This window comes from Phocoena phocoena, chromosome 1, assembly GCF_963924675.1.
Source record: "Phocoena phocoena chromosome 1, mPhoPho1.1, whole genome shotgun sequence".
NCBI classification, from domain to species: Eukaryota; Metazoa; Chordata; class Mammalia; order Artiodactyla; family Phocoenidae; genus Phocoena; species Phocoena phocoena.
Genome location: NC_089219.1, coordinates 13,243,926 through 13,257,598, shown reverse-complemented (window position 1 = coordinate 13,257,598; position 13,673 = coordinate 13,243,926). Strand labels below are relative to the sequence as shown.

Below are 13,673 nucleotides of genomic sequence, written 5' to 3'. Positions count from 1 at the left end.
TACCCACCCCAAGCCTGCTGGGGGATCCATCCCTCCACCTGCTCCCTGCCCACCAGTGGCTCTAGGTACACATGCTCCAGAACACACATGCACGCCTACAAATTCACACCCGCCCCCTGCAAGACAGCCCATTCGTGAGGGCTGGGCCCGGCATCAGCTCTCACGCCAGATGAACGGAGATGAAGCCCCTGTCTCAGCAAAAGCAACTGCAAGAGGCAGGAGTCCCTCCTCCCCCAGGCTGCAGGGGAGAAAGCCCAGCAGGTGTCCTTGCGGGTCCAGATGGAGCCGGAGCCAGAAGTTAGGATACAGAGTGCAAGTCGTTAAGATCGAGGGGGACCCAAAAGGCAGCCGGTACCCCGGAATTAATAACAACAGTAACAGTGATGATGGTGGAAAGGTAACAGGCATGAGTCTCTGTGCCCAGGCTCCGTTCTGGGCACTTGTGTGACTGACCGCACCTGGCCTTCACAACCACCCGCTGCAGTGGGGCTGAATTCATCCCCATTTTACAGGTGAGGAAACTGAGGCTCCAAGAGAAGCAGCAGCAACAGGCCCGATCTCTCACAGCAGGGACCCAATCCCGACAGCCTGACCACGTCCCAGACCATCATTCACCCATTCCATCGTCTGGTCCCTCCGGGGGGTGACCCTGGCCCACGTCCCCAGCATCTAACCAGGGACATTCCCACACCCCAACCCAGGCCCGGTCACGCTCCTGCCTCTGCTCGGAGCCGGGGGTGGTGGCGGACAGAGGGGGTCCAGGCAGCCCCGCCCAAACACAGGATGGGCAGGGGAAGGGGTCGCCTGGCTCATGTCCCAGTGCAGTACCAGCCACCTCGTGGGCACTGAACGTGTATTTGCTGAGTGAGTGAATGAACGAATGAGGGAATGAATGCTGATAAGAGGAGGCTCCTGGGGGCAGCAGACTGACTGCCACGGCCACACTGCCATGGAGTCGGATTCTCCATCTGTCACCTGGAGCTTGGACTCCAAGGCCCTCCCAGCTCTGACAGCCCAGGACTCCAAGTGGCCTGGTGACCTTAGAAGCTTCACAGTTACCTCACAGCTGCTGGTTCCACAGGACCTCCAGGACTCAGCAGGTCCCCAGGTTGGTTTCTACCTGTTTCACCCAGTATTTCTGGTCCTGCCCTTCTCCAGTGAGCCAAAGCTGGGCCAGGGATGCCAGCTTTATCTGGTCTTGGTCTTAGCCAGACCCAGGCAAGACGGCAAACCTGTCATATGGACACTGACAGATATCTCACCAGTATCTGCTCCACGCCCAGAATAAGGGTCTGGATTATTCAAAATCCCCATGGGGCACCAGAGGTGGGTTCTGCGGGCCCAAGGCCAGAGGCTGGCCCGGGAGCAACTCTCAGCTCCAGCTTCGGGGCTGGGACGGAGTGGGGGTATCTGAGGGGTATCCGAGGCCCCACGGCTGGGTCATGGGCCAGGCTGATGATTCCAGACCCAGCCACACGCAGCCCAGATGAAAGGCGTGTGGTCCTGAGAGCCCCCCTTCCTGCCCTGGCCACCTCTGGAGGACACCATAGGAAGGGGAGGCACCAGGCCAAGGTCTCGCCCAGAGGCCTCCCTGGCCAAAGCCAAACCAAAAGCCAGAGGGTGGGCTCCCATGGACAGAGTGACCCAGCCTCCCCTACCCGGCTGGCTGTGGCAGCCTCCCAGACAGCCTGCCTACGTCCACTCCATCCACCAGCCACAGTGCTCGGCCACTCCCAACACTTCCCTCCACTTCCCATCGACCGAGACAAACCCCAGGTCCACAGGGTCCAGTCCATCTACTCCCAGACCCTGCCTGGTGCTGCTTCCCACTCCGGCTACTGTCCAGCAAGACAGCCTCCCCACCAGACCAAATGCTCTCCTGCTTCCAGGTCTCTGCACATGCACTTCCCTCGGCGAGAACACTGTTCCCCCAACTCCTCACTGGCCTGGCCGCCTCTCTGTCTTCAGGTCTCACCTTCAGGATCTCACTCCTTAGAAAGGCCTTCACCAACCAGCCCACCCCACGCACAGGAGGTCAGGCTCTCACCCGACACCCTCTTCCTCCCCTTAGGACCCTCAGCACGATGTGTAGTTGTAAGCTTCCTGCCTGTTCCTTTGACTCATCTATACATTAAACTTGTCTCCCTCTATAAACTGTGAGGGTGGGCTCACATCTGGTTTGCTGGCCACCATATCCATGGTGCACAGTAGGTGCTCAGTAAATACTTGGGGGACAAATGTTTGCAAGGTGGGACAGCTAGTGGAGCATCTCAACCTCCTCCTCTAGGCAAGCGAGCACCCAGCCAGCCCTGGAGGGAGGATACTTAGGTTCAGGTCTCGGCTCACCTGTGGGACTCGAGGCAGTCCCTCCCCACCCAGAATATGAGGGTGTGGCATCTGATGGCCCCCAATGGCTCTTTTGGTTCTGACGAACCACCAGGCTCCAATCCCAGGCTGAAAGCCAATGCTTAGACCCCATCCCCCTATGGGTTGAATTGTGTCCCCCAAAATTCAGTCATTGAAGTCTTAACCCCTAGTACCTCAGAACGTGACCCTGGTTGGCAACAGGGTTGTTGCAGTTGTAATTGGTTAAGACGAGGTCATATTGGAGGAGGGTGGGCCCCTAATCCAATATGACTGGGGTTCTTATTCCAAAGGGCTATTTGGACACAGGCTCACCCAAAGAGAATACCACATGAAGATGGGGGATATGGTGCCACAAGCCAAGGAACTACCCAAAGCTGGGAGAGAGGTCTGGAACAGATCCTTCCCCAGCGCATTCCGAGGGAGCACGGCCCTGCCGACACCTTGATCTTGAACTTCCAGCCTCCAGAATGTGAAACAATACGTTACACTGTATAAACCACTCAGTTTGTGGTACTTTGTCGTGGCAGCCCCAGCAAACCGATACACCCCCTTGCCTCCTCCCAACCCGGACGCCCAAACTAATGAGTCAGGAACCAAGACGGAAAGGGCTGGAGGCAGCCGAACTGGCGGCTGAGAAGCCAGCGCGGGCAGGTCAGGGCTCTCAGCCTCCTGTGGGAGCCAGAGGGTAAAAGTCCCCTGAGAACCCCTGATCTAGATCTCCGAAAATCTGAGCCCATATTGACATTCACACGCACAGTCTGTCTGATGGTGAGAGGGATTTTTCCCCCTCCCTCTACCCCCTTTAATTAAAAGCTACAAACGCCTTATTGAAAGCTAATTTAAAATACCAACACAGTGCCAAGTGGCAAAAAAAAAAAAAAAGCTCAGTACAAATATCCGGTTATAATCCTGCAACAGGCTGTGATGACGCAACAATTAGAGGCACGTGGGAGGGGGAGGGAGGCTGAGGCTTCGGCACATCGGCTATCTCTGGAGGTGCTGGGGGCAGCTCTCTGCTCTGCCCAGCCCTTGCCATTGGACCGGGAGCTGAACGAGTCACGAGGGGACAGGGGACCACAGCACTCGCGTCCCTCCCCGAGTCTCAGCACCAGCATCCATAAAGGGGAGGCAGCTCTCAAGGGTCGTGGCGAGAATTAAGATAACGCGCCTGCGTAAGCACTTCACCCCATCCCGGCACACGGCAGCTCAAACGCTCTCAGCCCTGCTCTCCAGACGTTATTATCTGTGCCGTCGATGACTTCATAAAATAATGGAGATTGAAATGCCTCACCCCACTGGGCACTCGCTGTGCCGGGTCCTATGCTTTGCCTTCACTGAATCTTTTACCCCACAGGTACCCATGAGCTGTGGGTGTTACCGTGATTCCCATTTTACAGATGAGGAGACTGAGGCACAGAGGAGAAGCTGCTCGCCCATGGACACATCTGTCATCAGGGCAGAGCGTGGACATGAAGCCAGATCCATCTGAGCCCAGAGACCCTGCTCTTATCCAGCAGAGTTTCCCGCCAATGGACTGAGCTGCCTGTATGGTAGTGAGCACCCCGTTCCTGTGGGGATCAGGGATCTCCAATCTCCCCAGCACTTCGATTCCCCGATTTTTTTCTGAGCTGCCTCCCTGGCCTGCCTCCCATAGACGCTCTGGTACAGGATGTGGCTCTCAGTCAGGGCCCAGGGCTGCCCCCATCGCCCCCAGCCCCCCATCCTTACCGCTGGTCCCGGGGTACGCGGCGAGGGTCCCATCCTGCAGGCCGGCAAACAGGTGGAAGGGGCTGTGTCGCAGGCAGAGCACGGGCTGCAGGCCTGGGCTCCTGCAGGTCGCCAGGCACTGGGTGCCCGTGTCCACGCTGCTGTAAACCAGGATGCTGTGGGGAGAGGTCGAGTGACTCACTTAGCCCCCCACGTGCCCTCCTGGTGAGAGGCTCCGAGCCGCCCCAACCAAGCTCAGCGAGCCTCCCTGCTGTGTGAACAGGCCGATGCTCGGACTTTGCCATGGGTGGCCTTTAGAGGATGGCGCCCGTGGAAAACAGGGGGCTCTGGGTGCAACACAATAGAGGGGCTAAGAGAACAGTTTTCAGGGTCACACAGACCCGAGGGTGAATCCAGACGTGGCCCATCCAGCTGACTGACCTGGGCCGCTGAGCCTCGGTCCTCTCCAGAAAACGGGGCCGTGATGCCTACGTCATGGCCATAAAATGGAATGAAGCACCGAGGTGCTATGTGGGTGAACCTTGAAAATGTTATGGGGAGCGAGAGAAGCCAGGCACAAAAGGCCACACACATTGTGTGACTCCGTCTGCCTGGAATGTACAGAAGAGACAAACACAGAGCAATGAGAAGTGGACTAGTGGTTCCCAGGGATTGGGGCAGGGAATGGGGGCTGATATAGGGTTTCTTTTGGGGGTGGTGAGAATGTTCTAGAACTATGTAGTGGTGATTGTTGCCCATCATGAATGTACTGGAAGCCACTGAATTATACGATTTAAAATGGTTAAAGTGGTGAATTTTATGTTGTTTGAATTTGATCTCATTAAAAGCCAAGAGTGTTCACCAGACCCCTGGGTTCCGTGGACCCAGACCAGGACATCACAGAGCCTCTAGTGTCTCCAAGTTGGTTCTATGTATGTTAGCTTTTAGCTCCTCCCCCAGCTGCTTGTGTGGGAAACACTTCATAGTGGGGCTACTGTGAGGCTCACAGCCCCCGGCCCAGGGAGCAGCACACAGTAGGTGCTCAGGAAACATCCTCTCTCCCCGCTTCCCCCGACTCTAGGACAGGCGTGAAAAGCTTGGAGCTATGAGGAGGACGTGGGGGTGTAGCCCATCTCAGGGTCTTGTTCATCACCATCTTCACCTTCCATTTAAGTGGGATGAATATTCATCCTCCATCCACACGGCTGGACCCTCCAGCAGGCTAAACTCTGGCGGGAGTGCCCCTTGCTGCAAGGAAGTATTGCTGACTCACCAGCTCCGGGAGGGTCTTACTGGGGGAGCCCCCTCTGCCAGCAGGTCTCATAACCCGGGAACACCCAGGACGCCTACCCGCCCTGCAAAGCTAACTGAGGCCATAGCTGGGTGGATGCTGTCAATTACAGAGAAGGGACCTAAAGGCTTCACATGTCCCATGTCTTAGTGGACTCTCACCACGGCCCTGCATGGAAGGATGCTAACACCCACTTCACAGACAGGAAACTGAGGCTCAGAGCGGTTAAATGGCATGAGGAAATAGCAGATCCAAACCCAGCTCTGGCTGACACTGAAGTCAGCGTTGCCCTCGGTACCACACTACCCGGAAGGGAGCCAGCTTGCACGAAGCAGCCACTGAAGGGTGCTGGTTAAAGTGCGAGCAGCTCCTGGTTCCCCCTTTCTGCTCTCAACCAGGGGTGGAGAATGTTGGTGGGTGACAAGCCAAAGCTACACGGAGAGCCTCCGATGCACCTGCCCAGCCCTGCCCCAGACTGTTCCCAGCCCCTCCTCCCTAGGCCTCTAACCTGCCATCCTGGAGCCCAAGGCAGACGGTGGGGTGCACTCCAGCCGAGGCGTCAGCAGCTGAGCACTTCTTGTCTCCGTCTCTGCTCTCCTCCTCCTCCGGCTCCGGAATGTACTCCATGCAGAGCACAGGGGCCACCAGTGGGAAGGACTTGACCGTGCGGGGCGCGGGCCGGTTCAGGGAGAAGATCTCGACCTGGCCCCCTGCACCTTCCTGCCCGCCCCCGACCTGGGGCAGAAACCCAGAGAGGCCATCAGGTGAGAACCATGAGAGTAAAGGCAGAGCTCAGCCCCTGCCTCCCAGGGACCCGTCCCGAACTTCTACTTGCCACTGGGGTTAGGTATCAAGAGAAACGTCCCCCCTCCTGCCCACACATATCCTGCTGTCATTGAAGGTCGCTCGGTCCCAGCTGCCATGGCAACAAGTTAGATTCAGGGCCCAAAGGAAATCAGGTAAAGAACTAAGGTGGACTAGATACCCGGTCAGCTTTCTCTTTCCTCATCTCCAGGGTGAATTTCAACCAACAAATAGTGAGCATACACTCTGCGCTTTAAAATGTCCTTCTCTGTCCTGTTCACTGTTCTACCTCTGTGTCTAGCACATGGCAGGCACTCATTATATACTTGCTGAGTGGATGGATGGACAGATGGATGGATGGATGGATGGATGGAAGGATAATGGATGGATGGGTGGATGGATGGATGCACCATGTGCTAGACACTGAGGAAACAGTGAAGAACAAATCACCCTCAGAAGGGACATTTGGGCTGAACTCTGAAGGGTGAGCCAGAGTTTCCCTGCTTAAGTACCTGGAGACAGGAATAAGCAAGAGGAAGTAGAGGATGACCAGAGGGGTGGTGAGGCTGGAACCTCAGGGAATCTATGGGAGGCCACCATCTGCACACCAGGAGCATGGGGGGTGGGGAACACCTATTTGAATCGAGGGAGGCTCTGCCAGGAACCCCAGGGGCAGAAAGGTGGGCTGGGATCTCTGTGAGAGATGGGCGGCCCTTCCCCCTGACTCCTGGAGTGAAGACCCTGCCATCCACATACTCCACACAGCTTCCCGTTCATTTCCGTCATGGCACCAAGGCCACTTCGAAGCTCACAAATAAGTGAGCTTATTTGTCCCTTGGTTTTCTGTTGTCCCTGGTGAGGTCACACCTGCCAACTCTGAGCACAGAGCCTGGCACAGAAGTTCCCAGGAAGACCTTGCTGGATGAAGGTGCAGAAAACGGGGGCCACAGGCAGGCAGCTTTCTCCAGCACCCACCCCGGGTGCCACCCTCCCTGCTCATGCCCTGAGGCCAGAATCCCTGGCTGGGCCTGGGGGTTACTCACCCAGAGGTAGCCCTGTGGAAGGGAGGTGCTGACAGCCGAGAAGCCCAGCAGGGGACAGCTGACGGGGCTGTGGATCAGGGCCCCAAGCTGCAGAGACAGACGGCACACACAGGGTTAAGTGTCGAGGTGACTGAGATGCTGACATTTGACAGCAAGACCTTGGTCTGAACCACCCGAGGGGCTGTTAAACCTGCAGATTCCTGGGTCCCCTTCAGGCCCCGAGTGAGGGCCCTGAGAGTGGAGCCAGAAAGGGGGCAGGTTCCTCCCCAGGCAGCTCCTATGCACTCGCACTTGACCATCGCTCTCCTAGAACCTTCTGGCCAAAAGGAGGCTGAACGAAACTCTGGGCCAGCAGAGGGATTTTCAAACCAGGCAACTTCCAGATAAGATTTGTTGAAAACCACTAATGCCCACCCCCCATATTTTACAAACAGGGAAAATGAGGTCCACGGAAGACACGCAATTGCCCGAGGCCACGGGGATGGTAAGTGCATCCCCCAGGGAAGCACAATGGAGCGCGATCCTCAGGTCAACAGAGCCCCTCTGCAGACGACCCCTCCAGGACCAGAGGGCTGGGTCCGCAGCCTGGGGGCTCCGTCTGTAATGGGTTGTCACTGAGAACCACCAGCCGCTTGCTTCTTGTGCATCTGCTGCCCCAAACCCCATGCCTCTGGTGGCTCTCTGGGGCCTGTGTCCTGAGCTAGACCTGCCCGTCTCTCTCTCCCTGTCCACAACATTGGCCAGGACAGCAATGTGAGGAGATGGCCTGGCCCTTTCATGGGCCTTGCTGGAAACTCCAGCCAGACTGAAGGAGAAGGAGGCTGAGTGGGGAGAGCTCCAAGGTGCCCCGAGGAGAAACGCAGCACCGCTGGACCTTTTGACAGGCAGGTGCTGCCCTCTGCTGGTCCTGAGGGCCCGGCCAATCCCAGCCCTGCTAGAATATTCTAATAAAGTCTCTAATGGCCATGGGTGAGGGGACCCAAAGAGGTCACCGCATCCAGCCCCCTCATTTAGGAGCTGGCAAACTTGAAGTTTGGTGGGTGGGGGGATGTGACTGGTTCAAGGTCACACAGCAAGTTAATGGCAGAGTCGGGGCTGGAATTCACTTCCGAATCCCAGCCCAGCGCTCTTTCTGGTTGAACTCTACCCAGAGGCCAGACTGCCAGGCTGGAGACCTTGGCACTCTGGGGTACAACTTATGCCAGGCCTCCTGGGCACCCTCAGCCCCCTGTTCCCCATCACTTTGCTCCCTGGGGGGCCACATCCAGCTGGGCGCCTGGCCCTTTCTGCCACACAGCTGCTCCTGTCCTCTCAGACGGGGAGGGGGCAACCGCAGCCCTGGCTCAGACGTTTCCATGGCAACTCCAGCAGGCCGGATGTCAGCTCGGTCAACAGAGCCTGGGTCCAAGACGATGGCAAAAACTCAAACGGCTCCTTGGAGAGGCAAGGCCCTGGACCCAGAAGTCCTGTCCATGCCGGGAAGCCAACTCCCCAAAATCAAGGTGCCCCATAAAGAGCGGAGGAGAGCACAGGCTGTAGAAAGGAGGCCAGCTTTGGACGCAGCCAGCGGGCTCCAGTCCCAGCTCGGCTGCTACCAGCTGGGTGACCCCACAAACCCGTTCTTCATGGTCATGGGGACCTTGACATCCTGTCAGGATGGCCTTGGGGACTAGAGATGGTGGACATGAAGCCCAGCAGCGGCCACTGCTTACGAGGACTTCCTGTGGGATGTGTGAGCACTCACTAAGCGGTAACACTCCGTCAGCAGAACGCTATGGGGGAGGGGCTATTCCACATGAGCCTCTGTGACACACAGTTACGAACAGCAATTCTGGCGGATGGAGGGTGACAGCCGGGACAGAGCCCACTTAGCTAGTGTACTGAGGCCTAGGCAAGCCTGCCGACAAGACCCTCTGCAGCTCTGGGGTGCAGCCCCCAGGCCCCCAAGATGCTTGCATGTTAAAGCTCCCCAGAGTGGGCATCCACCCCCTCCCCAAGGCCCTGTCCCCAGCCAGGCCTCTAACTGGACCTCAGCCCAAGGGAGAAGGGGTTTGCACTGAGCCCTCCCCTTCCCACCCCCCTTGCCCGCCAGGGAGAGGCTTACACCTCGGATGGAGCCCAGGTTCAAGAAGAACCTCCCAACACCTGACAGTCAGGCTATCGCAAACCCCCCAAAACAGACACCAGTGACTTTTCCTTCCTGGTGACCAAGATGTCCTCAAATATTTGCTTCCAATTCTTGAACTCCGAAGGCAGGGCACGCAGCAGACAGTAAGCATTTGACAAGAATCGTATCATTTAACCCTCACTACGACCCAATCAGGGAGGCACCACGGCCACCCCAGTTTGCGCACTGAAGACACAGCTGGGACGTGCAGAGCTGGGATTCAGACCCAGGGCAGGTGGCTCCCATGGGGGCTCTTTCCCTCCCCCAAGCAATTCCCTGATGAGTCTGAAGGCCATGGTGCACCCCAGCATGGGGACCGGCCATCCTCAGCACGGAGAGGAGAGATGCCCTTTCCTTCAACCCCAGCATCCCTGCTCCCTTGAGGGAAAGAACCCAGCACACACCCCCATCTGGCTGGCAGTACAAGAGGTCTGAGCTCATCTACGCTGGGAGGGGGTTGGAATAACAAGACTTTCCAGGAGAACAGCCTCGGCTGCAGCTCTCGTCGGGCCAGCCGTGGAGCCCGAGTCCTGGACCCCCAGGACTGGGCCTGGGGAGAGGCGTAGGCAGGGACCCACACGCTCACATCTGTTCGCGGTAATTGGACAAGGCCCTGGAGCTCAAGGCCCTAATCCACCTGCTGCCGGCACGGAGCCGATGGGCACATGTGTTTGGTCCGGGGTGGGAGGCAGGTGCAAGCAGAGGGCACGGTGCCTTGGGGCCCAGCAAACGGGGACATGCAGGCTCTGATAAGTCCCTCGGGAGCTCCACGGGCCCATCACTCGCGGGGATTCCCTCACAGCTCCCTTGGATCACTCGGGGGCAGGGCGGAGGGTGGTGTTCCTCGGGAGAGGTCGGGCAGCGGGCTGGGAGGGGGCTGAGGATGCTTCCAGCCTACACGGCCCCAGCCCCATGAGCTTCACATGAGGAGATTCTGAGGCCCAAGTACCGCCAGGGAGAGGAGGCAGATGGCTGCCCGCTCAAGTGGGCGTTTCTTGCAGGGAGGCCCCGGAGGCAGCCACCTGTCTGTGACCCCACCACCCCGTGTGGCCTGTCAGGGCATGGGCCCGTGTCCTGTACTCCCCAGAGGCCCAAGGCCCCGGGGGGAGATGGGACAATCCATTCCCCACCCCAGAAGTCCTTCTCCACGGGATGCGCTAGGGCCAGGAGAGCCGCAGGCAGGGGCGACCTGAACCGTCCCCACCCCGAGGCCCACAGGCAACCCCCAGGAGGTAAGAGCCTCCCGTTATCAATAAATAAGGACTGAAGTCCTACAAAGGCTGGGACTGTTTGGTGGGGCGATCGCGCTGGGGCACATGCCAGCCAAGCCCCAGGGAGCGGCGGGAAGGAACAGGATCGGGCAGGGGTCAAGAAAACCCTCCTTGCCCAGCGGGCAAGTTATCACTCCTGAATCCCTTCTCTCAGCCGCAAGGAGTAGCAGCCCCTCCTCTGAGGGCAGCTGCGGGGATCAGAGTTCATCGCTGGGAAATGCCCAGAACAGAGCCTGGCACAGATGCCTCTGGGAAGGGCCTGACCCCAAGTTGTCAAGACTAAAGGACTTTAAGTCATATCGCTGTTGCTGTCGTTGTTGTTATTACGGCCACTGTCCACTGAGCACCTGCTACCAGTCAAGCTCAGTGCTGGGAACCTGACCCAGCCTCTCTCACTGAATCCCTAAATCAGGCTGTGGAACAGGAAACAGCAGCCCTCGCCGCTGACACCAGCTTTCGGGAGCGCAAGCCAAATACTCAGCTCACCCGTCCTCTCCCTCACCCTCAGCCCCCGTCTAATCTCTCACCAGTTCAGCCATTCCTACCCCAGAGCGCTGCCCCAATGTTTGCCCACCAGGGCCGGGACCAGGGTGAGGAGAGCGGGGCACTCATCCCAGGGGCACATCTTCAGCGGGGCCCAAACACTCAGAGATATATTTTAACACAATCAAGAAAATATTTTAACACGATTTGTTTACAATAAAAATGCAAAAGAAAAATCCATAGTGAATAATTACTAAGAGTTTAAATAAAGACAGGACGTGCCTCAGCCTCACGCTAATGCTGGCTCTTTATTTACCAAAAGAGCCGGCAAACCAAGGCCACAGTTTGCTGGTCTGATTGTTTTTTTAAGTATTGTGTGAAAATATCACTTATTTCGACCATGAGTGCCTCACTCGTCTCGCGCTAGTCCTCCCCGGCCTCCAGCCTGGCCTCCTCCCCGGCCTCCACCTGCACCAAGTCCCACCCCATCTCAGCAGGACCCCAGCGCCAAGCTCTGCTCCGGGCTCTTGGTCTCCAGCCCTGCTCCCTCCGTGTCCACGGTTCACTCCCACACAAAAGCCAGAAGGATCAGATGATCCTTCCAAAATATAAACCAGATCGTGCCAGTCCCCTGCTTGGAGCCACGCTTGGCTTTTCGTTGCCAAGAATGAAATCCAAACCTGACCCAGCCTGCGAGTCCGGTGTGGCCCAGCTCACCCACCATTGGGCCTCCCCTCCCAGCTCACTGAGCTACAGCCACGCCAGCTGCCCCAACTGCTCCTTTCATGGGCTTCTGTGTCAGTCTGTCTTGTCTTGTCAATATTTGAAATATTCTACCCCTGGGGCCTCAAGGGGTTGGAGCCTCCTCGCCATTCGGGGCTCACTTTATTTTTTTTATTTTTTTGCGGTATGCGGGCCTCTCACCGTTGTGGCCTCTCCCGTTGCAGAGCACAGGCTCCAGACGCGCAGGCTCAGCGGCCATGGCTCACGGGCCCAGCCGCTCCGCCGCATGTGGGATCGTCCCGGACCGGGGCACGAACCCGTGTCCCCTGCATCGGCAGGCGGACTCTCAACCACTGCGCCACCAGGGAAGCCCCGGGGCTCACTTTTAATGCCACCTCCTCTGAGAGGCCCTCTCTGACCCCCTAACTACGTGGCTCCATCTCTGTATCTATTATATCGGATTTATTTTCTTTATGACGCACAGCACTCTTTTCTATTTGCTTTTGTTTGCCGGGGCGGGGGGGTATTACCTGTCTCTCCTCTAGATTGAAAGTTACATGTAGGCAGGAACCTTGTATGTTTTGGTCACCACCATATTCCCAGTGTCTGGCCCAGAGCCTAGCACACAGTAGGTCCTCAAAAATTATATGCAGAACGAATGAATGAATTGGCACCTCAAGGGTATTTTAGCTGTTTAGAGCCCCTATCTACAGCCCAGTTTGTCTCTTGGGGATTCATCTGGGCCTAGATCCCCTCCTTGGAGCTCAGATGACCTCATCTCCTTGGGAGGGGGATGGGCAGTAACTACTCCAGGTGGAGGGGTGAGCTCAGCCGGGACATCGGGGACAGATGACATTGGAAGTGAACATCCTTGTGGTTACAACCTGGGGCGCTGGAGTCAGCAAGGTTCCAATTTCTACAACTCACTCATCCTTACCGGCGGCGTTGTTTTTTTTTAGAAAAATCACGTCACCTGTCTGAGCCTTAGCTTCCTTACCTGTGAAACAGATCTAGAAACATCTATTCATGGGGTTCTTATAAATATTAAAACAAGACAGTGACAGCAAAGCACCAAGAGGCATGATGGCTGTGGAGCCAAAGCTGGCTGCCCCACAGCAGCATCTTAAAGGGTGAAACTCACAAAGTCTGGCACGGCCAGGTGGACCTATTACAGTCTATCTTCTGAGCTGTAGTCACGCCATCAGCTGATGAGATCATTGCTATTTGTTAGCTCAAAAGGATGGAATTTTCTGTTCGATGACCCACAGAGGGCATCTGCCCCCTTTTTTGGGGGGGAAAGCTGACTCAGAGAACAATAAAAAGGCTCGATCAACTCTGTCAGCAAGAAGTCTAGAAGCTGAAGCTGGAAGCCAGGCCTCCCCTGCCGTGGGCACCACCTGGAAACCCCTGTTGTCCCAGGAGCCACCTTCGTGGTGGGCTCAGCAAGATGCGTGCCACTCACCTGCAGGCTGAGGCCCCGGGAAGAGAAGGCAGGGATGCAGCAGGCCAGGATTGGGCACCAGAATGGGGCTTTGCTCTTCTTGTCCTCATCCGGACACAGCCAGCCCGGCTGGTTCTCCTCCCCTGCGGCAAGAGGAAGGAGGTGGGAGGAGCTGGTCAGAGAGCGAGGACCAAGTGGACTTCCTGAAAGCCCAGGAAGCCACCGCGGGCCCCAGAGGCCTGGCCCGCATGCCCCACGGACCCAGCCAGCCGCTCCCCCAGCCCCACGCCTGCCCGGTGAGATGAAATCCAGCCTCACTCCACGGTCACAGCCATGGGTCCCAGGCTGGGAGTCGGGAAACCTAAGGCTTCAGTCC

At 57.4% G+C, this 13,673-nt stretch overlaps 1 protein-coding gene across 5 annotated transcripts in view; it reads right to left on the bottom strand.

Moving 5' to 3' along the window:
• ARHGEF10L (Rho guanine nucleotide exchange factor 10 like) overlaps positions 1 to 13,673 on the bottom strand; it is a 109,421-nt gene that overhangs the window by 31,875 nt on the left and 63,873 nt on the right. For all 5 annotated transcript variants that reach the window (XM_065895797.1, XM_065895807.1, XM_065895816.1 and 2 more), the window contains 4 exons: positions 13,319 to 13,440; positions 7,213 to 7,299; positions 5,874 to 6,100; positions 4,096 to 4,250 (listed from right to left, as the gene is read on the bottom strand). In XM_065895797.1, coding sequence (XP_065751869.1) covers positions 4,096 to 4,250; positions 5,874 to 6,100; positions 7,213 to 7,299; positions 13,319 to 13,440 — 591 coding nt within the window. The remainder of the gene's footprint in view (positions 1 to 4,095; positions 4,251 to 5,873; positions 6,101 to 7,212; positions 7,300 to 13,318; positions 13,441 to 13,673) is intronic.